The sequence below is a fragment of the Oncorhynchus mykiss genome, chromosome 19, assembly GCF_013265735.2.
Source record: "Oncorhynchus mykiss isolate Arlee chromosome 19, USDA_OmykA_1.1, whole genome shotgun sequence".
Taxonomy (NCBI): Eukaryota; Metazoa; Chordata; class Actinopteri; order Salmoniformes; family Salmonidae; genus Oncorhynchus; species Oncorhynchus mykiss.
In genome coordinates, this window is record NC_048583.1 from 33,503,787 (window position 1) to 33,528,054 (window position 24,268).

General features: G+C 41.5%; 3 protein-coding genes across 9 annotated transcripts in view; 2 read left to right on the forward strand and 1 right to left on the reverse strand.

Moving 5' to 3' along the window:
• Window positions 1-1,076, forward strand: part of hectd1 (HECT domain containing 1) — a 28,401-nt gene extending 27,325 nt beyond the window's left edge. For all 7 annotated transcript variants that reach the window (XM_021573983.2, XM_021573984.2, XM_021573977.2 and 4 more), the window contains one exon: window positions 1-1,076. In XM_021573983.2, the coding sequence (XP_021429658.1) occupies window positions 1-138 (138 nt within the window). In that variant the 3' untranslated portion in view covers window positions 139-1,076.
• ap4s1 (adaptor related protein complex 4 subunit sigma 1) lies at window positions 1,068-5,575 on the reverse strand. Its single transcript, XM_021573987.2, has 6 exons — window positions 5,392-5,575; window positions 4,064-4,224; window positions 3,688-3,774; window positions 3,500-3,568; window positions 3,303-3,314; window positions 1,068-2,903 (listed from the first exon to the last, which is right to left on the reverse strand). Exons 2-6 carry the CDS (start codon window positions 4,199-4,201, stop codon window positions 2,772-2,774), a joined length of 438 nt encoding a protein of 145 aa, XP_021429662.1. The 5' UTR covers window positions 4,202-4,224; window positions 5,392-5,575; the 3' UTR covers window positions 1,068-2,771.
• The window catches only part of strn3 (striatin, calmodulin binding protein 3), a 27,712-nt gene continuing 8,065 nt past the window's right edge, over window positions 4,622-24,268 (forward strand). The window contains exons 1-7 of the mRNA XM_036954681.1: window positions 4,622-5,094; window positions 21,626-21,729; window positions 21,983-22,056; window positions 22,154-22,235; window positions 22,489-22,665; window positions 22,964-23,099; window positions 23,481-23,622. Of these exons, the coding sequence (XP_036810576.1) occupies window positions 4,858-5,094; window positions 21,626-21,729; window positions 21,983-22,056; window positions 22,154-22,235; window positions 22,489-22,665; window positions 22,964-23,099; window positions 23,481-23,622 (952 nt within the window). The 5' untranslated portion in view covers window positions 4,622-4,857. The remainder of the gene's footprint in view (window positions 5,095-21,625; window positions 21,730-21,982; window positions 22,057-22,153; window positions 22,236-22,488; window positions 22,666-22,963; window positions 23,100-23,480; window positions 23,623-24,268) is intronic.

A 24,268-nucleotide genomic window follows, 5' to 3' on the forward strand; every position in this document is an offset into this window, starting at 1 on the left:
GTTGACGCGACAGACTCCAGCTATCCATCTGTTAACACTTGTGTGCATTACCTGAAGCTGCCAGAGTATTCCTCTGAAGACATCATGAGAGAGCGCCTCCTAGCAGCTACCATGGAGAAGGGCTTCCACCTCAACTGAGCATGCTCCGTCTGCCCCATTATGACTGACCAACCCCCCCCCCCCCCCCCCCGCTGGTGAAGCCTGTTGTGTTTTGTTGCAGAAAAAGAAACAAGCTGTGCTCTCTGAGATCTCTCCCCCAACCCCACACAACCTTACATCTCCCCCGTCCTGTCCTTTCCCCCTGAAAAACTTTAGGAAAACAGTCCCATGTTAACTCAATAGCTGCTGATACAGATAAAACCAGGGCCCACCTTCCCTCTCCTCCGACCCACCTGCTTACTTGTCACAGCTCTCTCCCTCCCCCAGGGCACTCTGCTGCTTTAAGGGCTTGAGCAACTGGAAGACGGGGCAGACAGTTTCCTCATGTTCTACAGTGTTTACTATCTCTCTCTCTCATACTTTGGCTGTGAGCATCTGTGTACAAGTTCTCTGTAGATTTTGGGGTTTTCAGATTACCACCAGCTTCTCTCCACCACCCCGGCTGGCAACCTCCTTCCTTTCCCTGTGTGATGTGAGGGGGAGAAAGGCAGCTGCTTCTGTAGAGCTAACTGTAGAGTGTTTGGGCATTTCCTTACCAGGTTGTTTTACTAGTGCCTGCGTTGTTTGAATATTAGGATTACCTTGTTCCTTTTACTTCATCTAACATCATACAATCATGATGCACATGCTTATTATTTTTCCTTTTGCTTTCGTTACTGTGTGTATTTTGATGTTTATTGCCCTGCTATAAGGATCAAAGTCCCTGAGTGCATTTGTGTAATTTGATAATAAAGCTAGAGACGACAACACTGGTTCTGTGTGCAAGGCACATTTGAAAAGGAAAAAAAAGCAAGCTATGCTTTCCCTTGTATTTTCTTTGTATATTATAAACATTTATTTAACTCAAGTTGCAGTTTGAAGTAAACAGATATTTTCAAATGTGTATGCTCCAAATAATCATTAAAATGTTTGCAAAGTATGAAGTCTTGTTTATTTACGTTAAGAACTGAATAACATTCCATGCACATTAAAGCTCCAAGGGAAGATGTACGTAATACCTCAGTTCAATCTATTACTATAGCTGCTGTATAAAAAAAATACTTATTATTATTATTGATAAACTCAAGTATGAAGTCCATAAATCATTTGGATGGCAATGTGTCCATTTTTTTCCCCAGAGGGTAACACAGTGGCAAGAAAGTATGTGAACCCTTTGGAATTACCTGGATTTCTGCATAAATTAGTCATAAAAATTCATTCCCAAGTTTAGCCTAACATTCTCCTGCAAAATGTCTTTATCCGTCTGCCAATTGAAGCTCAACAGGACAACGACCCAAAACACAAAAGTATATCAACAGAATGGCTTCAACAGAAGAAAATACGCCTTCTGGAGTGGCCCAGTTAGAGTCCAGACCGCAACCCGATTTATTTAAATGCTGTGGCATGACCTCGAGTGGTTCACAGCAGACATCGCAAGTATATTGCTGAACTGAAACCGTTTTGTAAAGATGGTCTAAAATGCGTCCTGACCGTTGTGCAGGTCTGATCTGCAACCTCAAATGTTGGAGTTTATTGCTGCCAAAGGAGGGTCAACCAGTTATTAAATCCAAGGGTTTGTGTTCTTTTTCCACCCTACGCTGAATGTTTACATGGTGTGTTCAATAAAGACATGTATAATTGTTTGTTATTGGTTTAAGCACGCTGTGTCTATTGTTGTGACTTCGATCAGATCACATTTTATGACCAATTTATGCAGAAATCCAGGTAATTCTAAAGCGTTCACATACTTTTCTTGCCACTGTAGTCTTAGTTTGTTCAAACCATAGAGCTAGATGGAGGTCTCTAGTGTCCAAAAGCCTGTTTTAGCATGGGCAGCTCATGGAGGACTCATCTTTTTATTTGTATAAAGTTGTGTCTGCCAATTGAACTGATGGGCGGCTCCATTTTGAAGTAATACATTTTCTTCTTCACATTTGGCCGATCCCTCTTGATGTCCTGGTTGGACATGATTTCAATAGGGTCACCAGGAGGGATCATCCAAAGAAGTTGAAAGTCTCACCCAGTTGACATTAAAAATGTTTTCAGGAATTTTGGATTTCAAAACAAAAATCTATTTGAACGGTCATCCAACTCAGAATATCTGGCCTCTTTCTAGAGTTCTGACATGGTTTGACCATGTATTTTTCAGAGTTGCCAGTTGTTTTGAATGTGGCATTAAAATACAGAAATCATCCTTGTATGGTGCAAAATGCATCATACGGGGATGGTTTGAAAGTTACAAATCTTAAAAACGTGATTGCTGACAATCAAAACATTTTGGGACTATGTCAGCAATGGACTAATGAAACAAATACCAAAATATCGTTTTTTGGGTGGTTTTCCTTCAAGGATCATATAATTCCATTCAGGTTACCAGGAGGAATCAGACAATTATACTTGTGAGGAGACATTCCATAACCGCAGGTGTCAGTAAATCGCCAACCTCTGCTTTATTACTGTAAAACAACACACTCTAGGTGGCAGCGTACACCCTTTCAGTTTCCCAACTCATAGAAGAAAATTGAGTACTTCATAATGGAGATGGCCTTAATGGCGCTGCCCATGCTCTTAAAGACGCCATAATTGGACAGATACAATGATGCGAGGTCTAAGTCTATGGTTCAAACAACTGCTCAATGTGCCTCAGCCATCTTGTCCAGAGCAAGTAGAGGTGCCAGGATGCGGTTCTTGTTGGTCTCCACTATGTGTCCATTCTGGATAATCTCATCAATGATGATGTGCACTTTATCCAGGTTGAACATGATCTGAGCTGGAGTTAAGGTCATTAAATCTATAAGTCAATATTGAATAATCATTTATTCCCCATCACAGTGTAAAGGAGGGTATTGTTTCCCCCCCTCAATGAGCCCTCTCCAGTAGTAAGAATAATGTTCTTGTTATCTCTGGCTACACCAGTAACATGTCACTGGTCAGGTTGAACAACTTTGACAACTTAACAGTGAACCGTTAACACCACTGACTGTAGTTGCATTCCAATTCTTATGACTGGTCTGACCCCAGCTAGTCTGAAATCCCACTGAGCCCAGACTGAGCCCAGAAAGCACCTAATGCGAAGGTGGACAGGCAGACAGCCCCTGCTTCTGTTTCAATGACTTGTTTCCTCAAACTGATTAAAACAAGTTATAATAATTTGTAAAGGATACATCCAATTCACTCTGTTAGGAGAGAAAAAACAATTTACTTTTCTAACGAGGAACAATCAGTTTAGAGTAATGTGTTTTTGTCCCAGAAAATACTGACCTTTAAAATGCTATGTATAGGTGGTTGGATAGTTAACGTGAAGTAAATCTAGCATACAACAAGAATGTGCTGAAGTAGAGAATAAAAAGACTGAACTCACCACACGACTAAAGTACTTGTCAAGAACCTCAACAAAGTTGTGTACCAGCTCATAGATTGACAGCTCATTCTGTGGGAAAGAAGGACATCCCACACCATGAATCATGTATAATCACAATAAAACAATCTTAACCTTAGTCGGTTAACACTAATACTTGTACACTTATAACAGTGAAATGATGAACTTACCTCAGTGTCACTGATACCAACAACTATGAAGAGAGCAGCATACTGTCGATACACTAGTCTGAAGTCCTTGTATTCCACAAAAGAGCACTAGATAGAATACAATAGTTAGTTGGATGTGAATTCCAAGATGAGTTCAGTGGCACACTAACTCAGCATGAAGAATACCATAAATACAAACAAAAATGTTTAGCATGACAATGAGTGGCAAGGACTGGAATTACAGCTAAACAGACTAGGTTATTTCTACTAGATTTCATTCTGTCCTGTATTGTCTTGTCTAACCCCCCAGTTATGCATTGTCTTCTCACTATTGTATTATACCCCTGAAAGTAAACCAAACTATTTTTTTTCTTCTAATAATGTGATTGAGAGAGACCTCTTCTTTTTTGCGTGACAGGCATCTCTTGACAACATCAGTCTCCAGAGAAGGCCTCTTCTCAATGTCCACCTGCTCATAATACTTAGACAGGCGGGTCTGGCCCTGCTTGTTAACCATCAGAAGGAACTTGATCATTGTGATCTCTAAATCCAGTGCATCTGCAAAACAGGAAATAAATATATAAATAAATGGTGTCATTGCAAATCATGCAAAGTGTTTGTGTAATACCCTTTTTTTTATGCATCTGTAACTGATCAGTTAACTACATGTGCCATTCAGCAGTCAGAAGGACTATGGCCAAACTAAACAGTCAGATCCCCAATCTGCAGTCAGCAAACAATGCAGTCAGCAACATGATGCTGGATATGAGATGGCTCCCTGAGTCATGCAAACAAACCCTGATAGAATCCTATTTCTATTATTGATCTGGTTCACAATGTGTCTGAGCTGTACATACTGTAACTGTATACACGCATGCCCAGGCTAATGTATTTGGATGACCCCCAAAAAAAGAAAATGGTGAGTATGTCCCACCATGCAGCGCGGGACAATTCTCTCTCCCACCCCCGGCAGTAAGGAGGCTTTCATATCCAACTCCAAGGATTGGACTAATGGCGGCCAACATATCTTTACGCTGAGAGTAAATCCAAAACATAGCCCTGTCTCACTACAACCGCATAGCCATTTCAGTGAAAGGCATCGTCAAATTCATACGGGAACACTGATCTGAAAAGGGGGAGGGAAGGCGAATTCAAGCAGCAAATTGTGCTGGGACTTTCCTCTTCTTAAAAATGGATGAACACCCCGGCGGAGGAGTTGGAATGGCCGCCTCAAGACAGCAGCAGGGGAATAACAACGTTAATCCCCAAATCGGTAGTGGAGGTGGCTCAGGGATGGGGCAGCAGCAAGACGACATACCACGGCCACAGCAATATACCATCCCCGGTATTTTACATTACATCCAGCACGAATGGGCCCGATTCGAAATGGAGAGAGCTCATTGGGAAGTGGAGAGGGCCGAACTTCAGGTAGCTATTAGCATACTAACGTTAGCTCAGCCAACTAACTAAAACACAGAAGCTTGAGCAACAATGCATTTTGCCTGGATAGTGTGCAACTTTTGTTTTAGCCACTTTGCATCCAGTGACCATGCTTCGATAGCAAGTGAACGCCCTACTATAGTGTGTCCAGTTAGATAACAGATAGTTAGCCACGGGAATCGGTTAACTGGCTGGATAACATTAGCTTAGCACCGGCTGACAAATGCTGGTTAGATAGTGTGTGATAAAGTGGAACATCAAGTTGATTTGTTTGCAATGTCTTACCCGTAGTTTTATGAATAACGTTCACTCTTGCTGCTGTGCTACTTATTTAGTCGTTTCATTTTAGAGAGTCGTTGAAATACACAAGGCTCTAATCAAACCGAATCCAGCTGACTGTCAACTAATCTCTGAGAGCAGCCATTTTGGTTTGGTCATTATGGCGACAACTTGGCTGAGTCCTCTTGAGTCGCCGACAGGCTAGCCGATGTTAGCTAAAACATCTTGAAAAGGGATACATCCCATATTGTTGATCATATAAAGTCTGCAATCTTTTTAACTTAAACGTGTTTTTTTTAAATAAATAAATAGTAAGTAAACATGTAGTCTGATGCCATTTGGATGGTTTGTGCATGTTGTTAGCAAGCTAACATAAACAAAGTTAGCTAGCTAGCTAACTGTCACAAGGCCCCAGACACAGTCTGACACACTGCGCTGTCATTTACGATCGAACAAGTAAAACAATTCGCTTTAGGCTTAGTCAGAAATCTAGCTACATAACTTTTAGAATTCACTTTTGTGTCACGGATGTGATCTTGGTCAATTTAATAAAGTTTTTCCGCGGTGGTTTATTTTATGACATTTTGACAGGTTTTATCAAATGTATGTTATGACATCAGCTAACGTTATGTGACCTGTCGAGACTACCTGGCAGTCTTGCAGATATGAAAGTGAATGTTGGTTTCAGTGTTGTGATTGTATTAAGGAATGTGGAGGTGTTGAAATGCAAGCAGTGCCAGAGAGAGTATAGTACTGCTTTGTTTGAACACATCCCACTCCAGACAGTTGAATTGGGACGGAGAGACTGAAAAACAGCTTCTATCTCAAGGCCATCAGACTGTTAAACAGCCACCACTAACATAGAGAGGCTGCTGCCAACACACAGGCTCAAATCTCTGCCCACTTAAATAAATGGACTTCATAAAGGTATCACTAGTCACTTTAAATAACACCACTTTAATAATGTTTACATATCCTACATTACTCATCTTATATGTATATACTGTAATCTATACCATCTACTGCATCTTGCCTATGCCGCACGTCATCGCTCATCCATATATGTATATGAACATATTCTATTCATCCCTTTACATTTGTGTGTGTATAAGGTAGTTGTTGTGAATTTGTTAGATTACTGTTAGATATTACTGCATAGTCAGAACTAGAAGCACAAGCATTTCGCTACACTCGCCTTAACATCTGCTACCCATGTGTATGTGACCAATAAGATTTGATTTGATTTTGATTTGAGTGGTGGCAGATGGGAGGTTTTACTCCCCTCCCTACTTGCTCAGTGACACATACCTTCAGCATGACTCTCACTCTGCACACTGATTCAAGGCCTACCAGAGTCAATAGATTGGAATGGATATAAGGCAGCACAGGCTTCTGCATCGCTGTAGCCACTGTCTGTCTGTCTGTCTGTCCCCCCCCCAGGACAAGTGAAGTGACAAAACTAGATGTCATGACCCTGTAGAGAATTGATTGTCTCACTAGATGGCCAGAAAATGAGCAAGTTTTAGTTATGTTAGGGTTCATGTACAGTAACAAAAAATATATATATATATATATTTCACAGGTTTTTCATTATTTTTACTATTTTCTACATTGTAGAATACATAGTAGTGAAGACATCACTGCTATAAAATAACAAATATCGAATCATGTAGTAAAAAGTGTTAAACCAAAATATTAGGTTCTTCAAAGTAGCCAACCTTTGCCTTGACAGCTTTGCAAAGCTGTCATCAAGGCAAAGGGTGGCTACTTTGAAGAATCTAAAATATAATTTTATTTAGATTTGTTTAACACTAATTTTGGGTTACTACATGATTCCATATGGGTTCTTTCATAGTTTTCATAGTCTTCACTATTATTCTATAATGTATAAAATTGTACATAAATAAAAACCCTTGAACAAGAAGGTGTGTCCAAACTTTTGACTGGTACTGTATGTATGTATTGTCGTGTCTTTGGCTATGCCGGATTAACGGATCTTACATGCTATTCTAGAAAATAATTTCTCCGTAATTAATATCACCTGATTGAGCTAATCATGTAAATGTAATTAACTAGAGAGTCGGGCACCACAAAATAATATTTATAGAGCTGTTATCTTCAGAATAAACTCTTAAAGACCTAGTAATATTTTACATCCATAGCAGTCAACATTAATCTTCATCTTACTTCAGTCTCATCTGAAAGTTGTAAATTCTTGGTTATCTGCAAGAACCCTGGCTAACAATTTGAATCAGCAATACAACATAGGTATTTAGTAAATAAATAATTAAAACCAAACTAATCACACAGAATTCACATACACACAATTAATCGTAACTTGATTACGAATTACGTCATAAAGGAAGACTTCCGTAGCGGGCGGAACAGATATGAATGACAGCTTGTTACACAAAGGAAAAGGGCTGGGTTTGAGTGAAAGAGCAGGAAGACTGAGGAACAAAGGAAAAAAGCTGTGCTATCGTAAATACAGTATCTTATGCATTCTAAATTACCGCCCATTTGGAAAAGGAAAATGCAATAAATATTTACTCTGAACTGCGCTTCAGTAGGTTGGTGGTAGATGGAAGGCCGTGTTGCCAAACCGAGTCCTCTGTCCTTTGAAGAATGTCTCTGGTTGTCAATTGGATACATTGTAGTAACGTCGTTGTGTGATAGACGGGATACTCTGTCTGTTCCTTCCTAACCTGCGTTTGCAGCTGCGGTCGCTAACTCAACAGCTAGGAGGTATCACTTCTGTAGTGAATAAGAGTTCAAAAGTTCATACCATTCGCAACCAAAGCTCATGCTGATGTTGGCTTCGTTCTGTAGTTATTATCTGAACCATTCTGACAGGACCGTCGCCCTCATATCCTCGGAACAGGAAGTTATGTTGTCGTCAATGGCTTATATAGGAAGGGAGAAAAGGGGTGTGTTTCATAGTTTACAACATCTGTCTCTTCACGTGGGCGGGCCACTGAGTGAGCAGCAATATCTTATGAAAACCCACATCTCACATTTTAGAAGCTAAAATCACATTTCATCCCATCACAAATAATTTCATATTCAAACATTTAAATTGAACAACAATTCCATGTGAATCCGATAACTCTGATGTGTATACTTTCCACTGTAGAGTTTGCCATCTTATCATTGATGAGAATGTCTCAGATGACAACCGAACTGACATCATATTCATTAAGTACAGTGCCTTGCGAAAGTATTCGGCCCCCTTGAACTTTGCGACCTTTTGCCACATTTCAGGCTTCAAACATAAAGATATAAAACTGTATTTTTTTTGTGAAGAATCAACAACAAGTGGGACACAATCATGAAGTGGAACGACATTTATTGGATATTTTAAACTTTTCTAACAAATCAAAAACTGAAAAATTGGGCGTGCAAAATTATTCAGCCCCTTTACTTTCAGTGCAGCAAACTCTCTCCAGAAGTTCAGTGAGGATCTCTGAATGATCCAATGTTGACCTAAATGACTATTGATGATAAATACAATCCACCTGTGTTTAATCAAGTCTCCGTATACATGCACCTGCACTGTGATAGTCTCAGAGGTCCGTTAAAAGCGCAGAGAGCATCATGAAGAACAAGGAACACACCAGGCAGGTCCGAGGTACTGTTGTGAAGAAGTTTAAATCCGGATTTGGATACAAAAATATTTCCCAAGCTTTAAACATCCCAAGGAGCACTGTGCAAGCGATAATATTGAAATGGAAGGAGTATCAGACCACTGCAAATCTACCAAGACCTGGCCATCCCTCTAAACTTTCAGCTCATACAAGGAGAAGACTGATCAGAGATGCAGCCAAGAGGCCCATGATCACTCTGGATGAACTGCAGAGATCTACAGCTGAGGTGGGAGACTCTGTCCATAGGACAACAATCAGTCGTATATTGCACAAATCTGGCCTTTATGGAAGAGTGGCAAGAAGAAAGCCATTTCTTAAAGATATCCATAAAAAGTGTTGTTTAAAGTTTGCCACAAGCCACCTGGGAGACACACCAAACATGTGGAAGAAGGTGCTCTGGTCAGATGAAACCAAAATTGAACTTTTTGGCAACAATGCAAAACGTTATGTTTGGCGTAAAAGCAACACAGCTCATCACCATCCCCACTGTCAAACATGGTGGTGGCAGCATCATGGTTTGGGCCTGCTTTTCTTCAGCAGGGACAGGGAAGATGGTTAAAATTGATGGGAAGATGGATGGAGCCAAATACAGGACCATTCTGGAAGAAAACCTGATGGAGTCTGCAAAAGACCTGAGACTGAGACGGAGATTTGTCTTCCAACAAGACAATGATCCAAAACATAAAGCAACATCTACAATGGAATGGTTCAAAAATAAACATATCCAGGTGTTAGAATGGCCAAGTCAAAGTCCAGACCTGAATCCAATTGAGAATCTGTGGAAAGAACTGAAAACTGCTGTTCACAAATGCTCTCCATCCAACCTCACTGAGCTCGAGATGTTTTGCAAGGAGGAATGTGAAAAAATGTCAGTCTCTCGATGTGCAAAACTGATAGAGACATACCCCAAGCGACTTACAGCTGTAATCGCAGCAAAAGGTGGCGCTACAAAGTATTAACTTAAGGGGGCTGAATAATTTTGCACGCCCAATTTTTCAGTTTTTGATTTGTTAAAAAAGTTTGAAATATCCAATAAATGTCGTTCCACTTCATGATTGTGTCCCACTTGTTGATTCTTCACAAAAAAATACAGTTTTATATCTTTATGTTTGAAGCCTGAAATGTGGCAAAAGGTCGCAAAGTTCAAGGGGGCCGAATACTTTCGTAAGGCACTGTACCACTGCAAATGTTAAATTGTTCGGATTACCAGAATATAGTTAATTTCCCCCCACCTACTGATGTTCCCAGAATCTCTATGTTAACCAAGGGTTTTTTAAATGTAACCTCAGTAGGTTAGAGAGAGGAAGAAGCAGGGAATATGTATTTATGACTGTCATAAACCTAACCCCAGGCCAACGTCATGTATGTATGTATTTATTTTTTTTACAGTTAGGCCCTATTTGAAGATCAATATGATAGTTACTAGTTATTTATATTGACAAGACAAGTATGACCTGCCTAATTTGCCATAACAAGATGCTGTAATATTGTTCAACTTTGTATTGATAAAACAACATGCATTTTACGTTAATGAAGCAAGCCTAGATTATTTTGGTCAGCTGCACCTCCTATTGGGTGAGTTGCTTTTTGATTCATCCACATCAATCAAGCAGTCAGCCCTGTTAGCACAAATCACACCAAGCCTGGAAATAAACGCTATCTGGGTTAAATCTAACTTTATAGGTCACTAAGACTGCCAGGGCATATTTAGAACCATTCTTATGCGCTCTGCTCTTCCTTTGCCCTGGCTGTAGAAGACAGACAGAGAAATGGCAGCCTGACCGGGCCCTTTTCTTCCTGTTTAGAGTCTGTCCGTGGAAATAAAGAATATGATTATTAACACAGAGGCAGTGACTGTTGTATCTGGGTTTTATTATTTATATGTTGTGGCGGAGTGTTTTACCTCAATGAAAGTTTGACAGGATTGGTGTTTATCCTACTGATACAATGTATTTGTTTTCATTATGGATCCCCATGCCTTGGCAGCAGCTACTCTTCCTGGGGTCCAGCAACATAAGACAGTTACATACAGTATTAAAATATAACATGACATTTCATACCACTCCACCACCACATATTTACAATACAACATCCATGTGCACATATGTGTAGAGTGCGTGTCTTATCATGTGCCTGTCTGTGTGCCTGTCTGTCTCTTCACAGTCCCCGCTGTTCCATTAGGTGTATTTTAACTTTTTTTAAAAATCCAATTCTACTGCTTGCATCAGTTACCTGATGTGGAATAGAGTTCCATGTAGCCATGGCACTATGTAGTACTGTGCGCCTCCCACAGTCTGTATGTATGGGTGTCTGAGCTGTGTGCTAGTACTTTAAACAGACAGCTCAGCGCTTTCAGCTTGTCAACACGTCTTACAAAGACAAGTAATGATGAGGTCAATCTCTCCTCCCACTTTGAGCCATGAGAGATTTACATGCATATTATTAATGTTAGCTCTCCATGTACATTTAAGGGCCAGCTGTTCTGTTCTGAGCCAATTGTAATTTTCCAAGGCCCCTGTTCGTGGCACCTGACCACACGACTGAACAGTAGTCCAGGTGTGACAACTAGAACCTGTAGGACCTTGTTGATAGTGCTGTTAAAAAGGCAGGGTAGCACTTTTTTTTATTATGGACACACTTCTCCCCATCTTAGCTACTGTTGTATCAACATGTTTTGACCATGACAGTCCACATTATTTTTTACAATATTTAGTTGATGTTTATGGTTTAGGGAATGATTTGTGCCAAGTACAATGCCACCCATTCTGAAACTAACTTCAGCTCTTTGTTAAGTGTAGTAGCTGACGTGTATCGTGTTGCGTCATCCATATACATAGCCACACTGGCTTTACTCAAGGCCAGTGGCATGTCATTAGTAAAGTTTGAAAAATGTAAGGGGCCTAGACAGTTGCCCTGGGGAATTCCTGATTGTACCTGGATTATGTTGGCGAGGCTTCCATTAAAGAATACCCTCGGTGTTCTGTTAGACAGGTAACTGTTTATCCACGATATAAGAGGGGGTGTAAAGCCATAACACATACATTTTTCCTTCAGCAGATTATGATCGATAATGTCAAAAGCCACACTGAAGTCTCAAAACAGCTCTTGCTATCTTTTTATTACCAATTTCTCTCAGCCAATCATCAGTCATTTGTGTATGTGCTGTGCTTGTTGAATGTCCTTCCCTATAAGCATGCTGAAAGTCTGTCAATTTGTTTACAGTAAAATAGCATTGTATCTGTATTAAACCCTTTTTCCCCCCAATGTAGTTCTCTCTTGTTGAAATTGAAATCACTAACTCAATGTAGGCCTATGTTCATACCTGTGCAGGCGGGCGGTCGGTCGGTCGGTCGGCGCAATGGTCTAGGGCACTGCATCACAGTGCTAGCTGTGCCACCAGAGACTCTGGGTTCGCGGCCAGGCTCTGTAGCAACCGGCCACGACCGGGAGGTCCGTGGGGCGAGGTACAATTGGCCTAACGTCCGGGTTAGGGAGGGTTTGGCCGGTAGGGATATTCTTGTCTCATCGCGCACCAGCGACTCCTGTGGCTGGCCGGGCGCAGTGCACGCTAACCAGGTCGCCAGGTGCACAGTGTTTCTTCCGACACATTGGTGTGGCTGGCTTCCGGGTGGATGCGCGCTGTGTTAAGAAGCAGTGTGGCTTGGTTGGATTGTGTTTCGGAGGACGCATGGCTTTCAACCTTCGTCTCTCCCGAGCCCGTACGGGAGTTGTAGTGATGAGACAAGATAGTAACTACTAACAATTGGATACCACGAAATTGGGGAGAAAAATATATTTTCTTAATTACGCTCTTTGTTAGGAGTAAATGGACTTCACACAGTTCTCAACGAGCCAGGAGGCCCAAACTGCTGCATATACCCTGACTGCGTGCAAGGAACGCAAGAAAAGTGACAGAATTTCCCTAATTATAAGAAATTCATGTTAGCAGGCAATATTAACTAAATATGCAGGTTTAAAAATATATACTTGTGTATTGATTTTAAAGAAAGGCATTGATGTTTATGGTTAGGTTTGGTGCAACGACAGTGCTAAATCATCACCCGTTTGGCGAAGTAGGCTGTGATTCGATGAGAAATTAACAGGCACCGCATCGATTATATGCTACGCAGGACACTCTAGATAAACTAGTAATATCATCGACCATGTGTTGTTAACTAGTAATTATGTGAAGAATGCAACTTACCTTGGCTTCTTGCTGCCCTCGCGTAACAGGTAGTCAGCCCGCCTCGTGGAGTGCAATGTAAGGCAGGTGGTTAGAGCGTTGGACTAGTAACCGGAAGGTTGCAAAAACGAATCCCTGAGCTGACAAGGTAAAAATCTGTCGTTCTGCCCCTAACTAGGCAGTTAACCCACCGTTCCTTGGCCGTCATTGAACATAAGAATGTGTTCTTAACTGACTTGCCTAGTTAAATAAAGGTGTTAATTAAAAAAAATAATAAATAAATAAATCGGCCAAATCCGTGTCCAAAATACAGATTTACGATTGTTATAAAAACTTGAAATCGGCCCTAATTAATCGGTCGACCTCTACTCTCTATCCCTAAAACATCTGTGCTAATTAGACCACTGAAATGTTCTTCCACAGGTTTTTCTTGGTTATACATAACATCTATAAGTAGATGAGCTGAAAATAGCAGTTCCACTTAATAGTCTACCAGGGCTCCTGAAAACGGTCCGAACTGTGAAAACATTTGACAGTTTCTGAAATGTTTTATGTTTTTCTTTTCTTTTTTTCCTCTATTTAACTAGGCCAGTCAGTTAAGAACAAACCCTTGTCAGCTCGATGATTCGATCTAGCAAATACAGTTCTAAAGGTATTCAAGTGTGAATAGGCCTAAGCAGTGTTCCTTTGCAGGGAAGTGGTATGTTAATATGTTATGTCGGTGATGACAAAGCTCTAAAAGTCGGCCATTAGTTTTGCACCCATTTACAGGACAGCTGTACAGCGGGAAATGTGTCGTGAGTTGGCCATGTCTATTCTTGCTCCAATACAGTCCATTAATTTGTCAGCCTGTTAATTTGGGTCTGTGAGCTCACTGTATCCCCAGACTGACTGTTACACATCTCAACTCTGTGACCTCACACGTACGTAGCAGCTAGGCCGATACTGGCTTTGCTAGCTGCACTGGGATTGGTCCGAGGGCGGTGTTGCAAGGGTGGTCTGAGGGCAGGGGGGATTTCCACAGCTTTTAGCAGAAGTGCTTTAACAGGAATTAGGATCATTGCGGCGATTTGATCTCTGATAGTGTACTTACTGTATTTGGATGGGCTGGGAATGTCCAGAGACCTCACGATACGCTATTATCACGGTACTTAGGTGACGATATGTATTGCGATTCGATATTGTGATTGGATGTTCTAAACATAATGCTCACTATAGAAGCACTACACCCCCTTGAACTTTTTTCACATTTTCTTGAAAAAAAAAAATATATATATATATTTATATTTTTTGTCATTGTTCTACACAAAATACTCTGTCAAAGTGAAAAGATAATTCTACAAATTAATACAAATTCAATAACTAAAATATATATTTGTTGCATAAGTATTCATCTCCTTTGTTTTGGGAAGACTAAATTAGTTCCGAAGTAACATTTGGCTTAACAAATCACATAAGTTATATGAACTCACTCTGTGTGAAATAATAGTTGACATGGTTTTTGAATGACTATCTGATTGAGGGGTTAAATGTCTTTCCCCTTCCTCTGTCCCCCAGACATCAAGTATTGAATTTCATGCACAGATTCAACTGCGAAGACCAGGGTGCTTTTATAAAAGCCACATGAAGAAGGGCAGTGATTGGTAGATGGGTAAAAATAACAAATCAGACATGGACTATATCTTGAAGCACAGTCAATTTGCTAATTATGCTGTGGATGATTTATTAAACAACCACCCAGACACATCAAAGATGCAGTTGTCCTTCTGAACTGAGCTGCAGGATCGGAAGGAAACTGTAAAGGGATGTCACCATGAGGCCATTGGTGATTTTAAAACGGCTACAGAGTTCAGTGGCTGTGATGGGGGGGGAAAGTGAGGATGGATCAACAACATTGTAGGGACTCCACAATAATTACTTAAAAGAAGTGAAAAGAAGAATAAAAATATACAGAATAAAAGTATTTCAAAACATGCATATGTATGCAACAAGGCACTATAGTAATAGTGCAAAGGAATACACTTTTTGGCCTAAATGCCAAGCTTTCTGTTTGGGGCAAATCCAACACATCACTGAGTAACTGCTTCCTTGTATGGGTATGCTTGACATCGGCAAAGACGGGTGCGTTTTTCAGGATAAACATTAACGGGATGGCGCTTAAGCACAGGCAAAATCCTAGAGGAAAACCTGGTTCAGTCTGCTTTACACCAGATACCCGGAGATGAATTCACCTTTCAGCAGAACAATAACTTATAACACAAGGTCAATCTAAACTGGAGTTGCTTACCAAGAAGACGGTGAATGTTCCTGAGTGGCCAAGTTACAGTTTTGACACAAATTGACTTAAATCTATGGCAAGACTTGAAAGTTGCTGTCTAGCCATCATCCCCAACACCTTAACAGAGCTTGAAGATTTTTTTTAAAGAATAATGGGAAAATATTGAGACTTGCCCAACAAGATTTACAGCTGTTGTTGGTGATTCTAACATGTATTGACTCAGGGGGGTGAATACTTATCTAATAAATATATATTACTGTTTTATTTTTCCTTAATCTTCTAGAAAAACAAACAAGTTATTCCACTTAGACAATAGAGTATTTTGTGTAGGTCGTTGCCAGAAAATGACAATTAAATATGTTTTAATCCCACTTTGTAACGCAATAAAATGTGAAGACATCCACAGAGTGTGTAGACTTTCTGTAAGCACTGTATGTCTGCTGCAGAGAGACGATGGAGCACGAGAGAAACGAGTTTTGATCAGTCAAGAAAATAAAACTGCTGAAAACATGTTGACTCACTAGTTAAAAACAAGATGGAGAACAAGCTATAGGACAAAAAATACCAGAGTTGTGGCGCAGGTACAGCCGACTAGTGCTAGTTAACGCTACCTAACAAAAACATACAGTACCCGTATCAAGTTTGGACACCTACTCATTCAAGGGTTTTTATTAATATTTACTGTTTTCTACATTGTAGAATAATAGTGAAGACATCAAAACTATGAAATAACACATGGAATCATGTAGTAACCACTAAAATAACACATCCTAGATCTGAATGAATGAAATATTCTTATTAAATACTTTTTTCTTTACATAGTTGAATGTGCTGACAACAAAATCACACACAAATTATCAATGGAAATCAAATTTATCAACCCATGGAGGTCTGGATTTGGAGTCACACTCAATATTAAAGTGAAAAACCACACTACAGGCTGATCCAACTTTGATGTAATGTCCTTAAAACAAGTCAATGTGTGTGTGGCCTCCACGTGCCTGTATGACCTCCCTACAACGCCTGGGCATGCTCCTGATGAGGTGGCGGATGGTCTCCTGAGAGATCTCCTCCCAGACCTGGACTAAAGCATCCACCAACTCTTGGACAGTCTGTGGTGCAATGTGGCATTGGTGGATGGAGCGAAACATGATGTCCCAGATGTGCTCAATTGGATTCAGGTCCTGGGAACGGGCGGGCCAGTCCATAGCATCAATGCCTTCCTCTTGCAGGAACTGCTGACACACTCCAGCCACATGAGGTCTAACATTGTCTTGCATTAGGAGGAACCCAGGGCCAACCGCACCAGCATATGGTCTCACAAGGGGTCTGAGGATCTCATCTCGGTACCTAATGGCAGTCAGGCTACCTCTGGTGAGCACATGTGCGGCCCCCCAAAGAAATGCCACCCCACACCATGACTGACCCACCGCCAATCCGGTCATGCTGGAGGATGTTGCAGGCAGCAGAACATTCTCCATGGCGTCTCCAGACTCTGTCATGTGCTCAGTGTGAACCTGCTTTCATCTGTGAAGAGCACAGGGCGCCAGTGGCGAATTTGCCAATCTTGGTGTTCTCTGGCAAATACCAAACGTCCTGCATGGTGTTGGGCTGTAAGCACAACCCCCACCTGTGGACGTCGGGCCCTCATACCACCCTCATGGAGTCTGTTTCTGACCGTTTGAGCAGACACGTGCACATATTTGGCCTGCTGGAGGTCATTTTGCAGGGCTCTGGCAGTGCTCCTCCTTGCACAAAGGCGGAGGTAGCAGTCCTGCTGCTGGGTTGTTGCCCTCCTACGGCCTCCTCCACGTCTCCTGATGTACTGGCCTGTCTCCTGGTAGCGCCTCCATGCTCTGGACACTACGCTGACAGACACAGCAAACCTTCTTGCCACAGCTCGCATTGATGTGCCATCTTGGATGAGCTGCACTACCTGAGCCACTTGTGTGGGTTTTAGACTCCGTCTCATGCTACCACTAGAGTGAAAACACCGCCAGCATTCAAAAGTGACCAAAACATCAGCCAGGAAGCATAGGAACTGAGAAGTGGTCTTTGGTCACCACCTGCAGAACCACTCCTTTATTGGATGGTTTGGGATGAGTTGGACCGCAGAGTGAAGGTAAAGCAGCCAACAAGTGCTCAGCATATGTGGGAACTCCTTCGGGACTTCACCTGAAATGCTATTCCAACAGTCCCGAAGGAGTTCCCACATATGCTGAGCACTTGTTGGCTGCTTTACCTTCACTCTGCGGTCCAACTCATCCCAAACCATCTCAATTGGGTTGAGGTTGGGGGATCATGGAGGCCAGGTCATCTGATGCAGCACTCCATGACTCTCCTTCTTGGTCAAATAGCCCTTACACAGCCTGTGATGGCGTATCACTGCAGAATGCTGTGGTAGCCATGCTGGTTAAGTGTGCCTTGAATTCTAAATAAATCACTGACGAGTGTCACCAGCAAAGGACCATAGAATAAGGCTGTAACGTAATAAAATGTGGAGAAAGTCAAAGGGTTTGAATACTTTCCAAATGCACTGTATTCTAGTGCCAATGTACTACAAAGTGTACAGTTGGTTTGACATTTGAAAACCCTATGTTGCTAGTTAGGGGACCGTCAGTAAAATTACACAATGTACATGGGACAATATTTTAAGTGGTCAATAGCTCCAAATTTCTATGAGTTAACCTCAAACCAACTATACATTTTAGAAATTCATACACAAATATTGAAATCATTTAATGAGACAACTAAAAGATTTGCAATATGAAAATATTGTCCATTTACATTGTCATTTATTGACTGTCCCTAACTAGCCCCCTGAGGAAGACTAGCAATGTCAAACCAAGTTTGCCACTGTCTTACACCAGCTGGCTGAAGCTAATTGGCGAAAGAAGATGGCTAGCACTAGCTAGACTAGGCAACTTCAAGACCAGAAGTGTATTCATTACGTCTTGCAACAGAGACCTTTTATCTTTTTTAAGAACCAAAGAGAAGCACAAAAAAAGAACATGGAACGAAATGGGGAGGGACCTACCTGATTTTGTCCAATAGAAACTTGTTTTTGTTGCAAAACATTTTCTCTTTGGAGGAAACAGTTTCTGTTGCAGAATCACTGTAATGAATACACCCCTGGTTAGGTTTTTTCAAGTTATCTAGGGTGAGTGACGGACTAACTGTGTATCGTTTTGGCAGAGTGGATGTACAAACACTTGCCATGTGCGAACACACACACACACACACATACACACGAGAAACCCACATGAAACTACCCAAAGACGACTCTCTTGTATTCAGTCATGGCCGCTACACATGTTAATGACCAAACCGAAAATGTTTAGTTGAGTGTTGTAGCCAGCTGTATCTGCTGAGGGAGTAGCTAGTGCTTGTGTAACCGACTGCTACGTCCCCTGGCTGTTGAACTATATCCCGTTTTTCCACAGAAAAATACCAATGTAAACAGCTATTCGTTCAGCTGAAATTCTCCTCCTCCCTTTAGCCAACTTCAACTGTCCAGACCTGAGACCTCCCAGGCTTATGGTCCCAGCAAGACTTTCATTTAGCACTTTGACTTGAACACCGAGGTGGAAAACTTTAGAAAATACTAGTTCTTATACAGTAATTATTCTATTTAAGATAACTGATCTCCATTGACTGAAGTGAATCCTATGTTGAAAATTGACCCCATGTAGAGAGCTGGGTCTCCTACTCCTTGAATGTGTACTCAATTTTGTCTTATTTTATTATTGTGAGGGAGTGACTGGACCAGGCGACTCAGTGGTTCAGATCCACCATAGTGTTTTCATAGCCGGTATGGTTTAGCTGCTAGCCGGTGGCACTTTACCCGTCTGGCACTTTCTCCGTCTCCATGACTACGGCATGAATGTCGGCCTCCGGTTTACCTGCCGAACAACTGGGTTGCTATGGGCACCATGACACCCCACTAGTCGAGAGGGCGTTTAGGGCGGCTGACTAAAAATACCCCCTGCCTGCTACCCTTTAAACGGCATTGGGTGTCACAGCTGCTCAGTGCTCACGAGCAGCACAGAGTTGAGCAGGAGAAGAGGGCCAGCTAAATAGTGCTGTATGAGCTGAACACCCTTACAGGGGTGATCCTACTTGAGGCCTGCGTTACAACCTGGGCCTGCTGCTCTGTTGATCCCAGGAGCGACAGACCGAGTCCTACTTTGACTCACCAGGCCTATACCAAGGTTTCCCCAATTCATCGGTGCCTATACCCTTTCCAATGTTTTGTTTAGGTCTTTTCTTTCTTTTTTCTATCCAGTGTCTCTTTCAAATACAGTGCCTTCAGAAAGTATTCACACCCCTTGATTAAATTAATTTCATTTTCATTTTGTCTACGATTTACACTAAATACTGGTGTCAAAGTGGAAGAAAATGTATATTTTTTTCTTTAAAGAAATGATGAAAAATAAAACACTAATATATCTTGACTACATAAGAATTCAACCTCCTGAGTCAATACATTTTAGAATGACCTTTGGTAGTGATTACAGCTGTGAGTCTTTCTGGGTAAGTCTAAGAGCTTTGCACACCTGGATTGTTCAAAATTTGCCATTTACATTTTTTTATATATATTCAGAATTCTTCAATCTGTCATTGGTTGTTGATCATTGCTAGGCAACCATTTTCAAGTCTTGCCATAGATGTTCAAACAGATTTAAGTCAACTGCAGCTCAGCCACTCGGGAACATTCACTGTCGTCTTGGTAAGCAACTCATGTAGATTTGGCCTTGTGTTTTAGGTTATTGTCCTGCTGAAAGGTGAATTCATCTCCCAGTGTCTGGTGGAAAGCAGACTGAACTAGGTTTTCCTCTAGGATTTTACCTGTGCTTAGCTCCATTCCATTTCCTTTTTATCCTGAAAAACTCCCTAGTTCTTAATGATTACAAGCATACCCATAACATGATGAAGCCATCACTATGCTTGAAAATATGGAGAGTGGTACTCCATAGTGTGTTGTATTGGATTTGCCCCAAACATAACTTTTTGTTATGAATACAAAGTGTTAATTGCTTTACCAAATTATTTTTTTCAGTTTTACTTTAGTGCCTATTGCAAACAGGATGCATGTTTTGGAATATTTTTTTGTTCTGTACAGGCTTCCTCCTTTTCACTCTGTCAATTAGGTTAGTATTGTGGAGTAACTACAATGTTGATCCATCCTCAGGGATCCATCCAATGTGGTTGCATCTGTTTGAAATTCACTGCTCGACTGAGGGACCTTACAATTATCTGTATGTGTGGGGTAGAGGTGAGAGTCATTATGTTAAACACTGTTATTGCACACAGAGTGAGTCCATGCAACTTAGGTGACTTGTTAAGCACATTTTTACTGCTGAACTTATTTAGGCTTGCCATAAAGGATTTGAATAATTATTGACTCAAAGACATTTTAGATTTTCATTTTTAATTCATTTGTTTAAAAAACAAAATGGGGTATTGTGTGTAGGTCAGTGACAAAGAAATCAGAATTTAATCCATTTTAAATTCAGGCTATAACACAACAAATTGTGTAAAAAATCAAGGGGTGTGAATACTTTCTGAAGGCACTGTATGTGTGGAGTCAATAGCGGGTACAGTAGGCCCCTACATGGGGTTTGGTTGTGTACATAATTAACATTTAATTTGATATAAGGCATGGAGTCATTAATGAATGGATTATGAAGAAGAGTGATGTGGCAGTAGTAGGTGATGTAATAGTCATTGCTGCCACTGTTATTCATCTGTTTTAATAATTTAGTAGACATGACATGCCTATTACTTCAGTGGGAAAGATTGCTTGTTTATTTATAAAATATATAATTTTCAAAAAAATGTTTAGCCTCTTTTTCTCCCCAATTTCGGGATATTCAATTGGTAGTTAGTCTTGTCCCATCGCTTCAACTCCTGTACGGACTCGGGAGAGGTGAAGGTCGAGAGCCATTTGTCCTCCGAAATACGACCCTGCCGAGCCGCACTGCTTCTTGACACGCTGCTTGACACACTGATACGCCACAACAGATGACCTTAACATTTTGTAGAGCTTTTAAAGTTGTGAGTAAATTATTGGCTTTAACGGCAGAACCGTTCTCTTATAAAGGTTTTCTCCTTTCTTGTTTTGTTTTTTTTCAGGCTCGAATAGCATTCCTACAAGGAGAAAGGAAAGGTCAAGAGAATGTAAAGAATGATCTAGTTAGAAGAATAAAGATGTTAGAATATGCATTAAAGCAAGAAAGGTGAGTGTATCGCTTCTCTCTTTAACTTGAGGCAATAACTTTGATATATGGCCAAGTTCAATCTGTCTCATTGGCCATTTGCATGTACATTTTGTGTGTGACTGCAATCAGTGGAGGCTGCTGAGGGGAGGACGACTCCGTTCCAGCTATTACTATGAGCCGTCCTCCCCTCAGCAGCCTCCACTGACTGCAATGTAGAATTTATTATCTCATCACATTTACTAAACTCTTTCATTTGTCTTTTCTCTACCAGAGCAAAATACCATAAATTAAAATATGGAACAGAATTAAATCAAGGTGAAGTTAAGATGCCTAACTTTGAACCAGGTACGGACCTCTCCTGTCTCAACTGCTATAAAATGAAATGAATAGAATATGTTGACATACAGTGGTTTCGATAACTTTTCTTCCGTGAGGTTTGCAGAAGATACCAAAGACACAGAGGTCCCTGCTGTACCCCAGAACAGTCAGCTGACGTGGAAACAGGGCAGACAGCTCCTCAGACAGTGAGTACGCTAGCATTCTAACACGTTTATAGATCAAGATGAATTCCCATCAGGGTCTGTATTCATAGAGCGTCTCATCATGCTGATCAAGGACCAGGTCCCCCTAGTCCATGTAATCTTATTCCTTATGCTCTAAAATGTCAGACTGATCCTAGATCAGCATTCCTGCTCTGGGAAGCTTTAGGTACACGGGCCCAGGTTTCTTTAGCTAGCTAAGTCATTTGGATGTGTAATTCTGTTTCTGTCCCAACAGATATCTTCAGGAAGTAGGTTACACGGACACAATACTAGATGTGCGGTCTCAGAGAGTGCGTTCGTTACTGGGCCTATCCGGCTCGGAGCAGAACGGCTCTGTGGAAAACAAGAACCTGGAGCTGATCCTCAACGGAGGGGAGTCTCCAGCCAAACCAAAGGGACAAGATATGAAAAGGTAGTATGTTAGGCCTCATCTGATCCTGCACACTGCCAATCACTTCAGTGAAGATCCAACTGACACAATGTTCACTTTTCCTGACGAAACTGAAATCACACTCTCCACTTTTCTTGGCAACTTCCTAAATAGCAGATTTCTGATGGATTCTGCACACTGTGCCTCTGTGTGCTCAGAGCAGTATGCTCTGAATAGCATTAGCCACATCATCCATCCTGTTTCGTTTAATTTGCTAATGAAATCATTTGCAGTGTCGCCCGCATTGCTCTAAATAGTTGTTTTCAAACTGTTTTTCTAGGAATCCAGGAGACGTTCTGGAAACATTTAACTTCTTAGAAAACACAGACGACAGTGACGAAGATGACGATGAGGAGGGAGACCTGATGGAGGATATAGACAGCGGCAAACACACAATAAAAAAACACAAGATAAAGGTGAAGACCTCTTTGCTTCAGACGATGACATCTGAAGCCCCTTACTAGTGTTGTTGTAAATGTACTGCCAGTGTCAGCACTGTGTAAATGGGTGTAATAAATAATGGCTTGCTAAGAGCAATACTTGTCTCTTGACACTAGACTTGTATCCTCAGATCTGATTATGAATGTTGATAGTTATCAGGAGAGAACCTTTAAATGCCTGCTGTGTAAAAGAGTTCACCACACTTTAAAATTCGGTACATGAGCATGTGGAAGGAAAATACCAACCACCTTTTATTTGACAAGTATTGTTATTATATACAAGTATTGTATTAAGTGTGTACTGTATTTGATCCCAGTGTGCCAGACCTGGTGGCTGACTGTTTGTCCTCTGTCCAGGTTGGGAACGAGGGCCTGGCCTCTGACCTTCCAGACGATCCCGACACGGAGGAGGCTCTGAAGGAGTTTGACTTTCTGGTGAATGCCGAGGATGGAGAGGGAGCAGGGGAGGCCAGGAGTTCAGGGGATGGGACCGAATGGGGTAAGAGGGTATAACATATCTCCTGCTGAGAACTAGCCTATACCCCATTGTGTCCCCATTTTGGCATAAATGCAGCCATTTGTATCAATGAAAATGTAGATTTAGCCTGCATGGGTGTTGGGTAGAGGAACTGTGGCTTGGACAGCCCTTTGTGTGTGTGTGTGTGTGTGTGTGTGTGTGTGTGTGCCGGTGGTAGTCATGTTTTCCTCTACCCATCTGTGGGCCAGTGGTAGACATGTTTTCCTCTACCCATCTGTGGGCCAGTGGTAGACATGTTTTCCTCTACCCATCTGTGGGCCAGTGGTAGATATAACTGAAATATTGAGTAGTGGAGCGTGTATTCTGATCTGCACCAAGAATGGCCTACCCTGTGCCATCTCAGTCACGCCAATGCTGCGTCAGCATTCCTCCTCACTTGTGCACAGGATATTCTGAGCCCCCCCCTGGCCCTGCCACACACCTCACTGCTGCTGCGTGCCCTGCTCACAATCCCAGCCTCTCGGTTCAGTCACACTACCCTCAGCACAACCCTCCACAGTGGCTGAGAGAGGGGGTTACATACAGAGCACCAGTCAGACCCGCTAGTAATGAAATTAACCCCATCCCACAGTGCTGGTCTTATTTTTCATGTGTTTTTTTTGCAAGG

Excerpts from the sequence above, each read along its gene's own strand:
- ap4s1 (XM_021573987.2), bottom strand. The coding sequence starts at position 4,201 with ATGATCAAGTTCCTTCTGATGGTTAACAAGCAGGGCCAGACCCGCCTG. Across the intron at positions 3,775-4,063 it reads TGTCACGCAAAAAAGAAGAG|TGCTCTTTTGTGGAATACAA; the intron begins GTCTCTCTCAAT and ends TATTCTATCTAG. Across the intron at positions 3,569-3,687 it reads TTGGTATCAGTGACACTGAG|AATGAGCTGTCAATCTATGA; the intron begins GTAAGTTCATCA and ends TCTTTCCCACAG.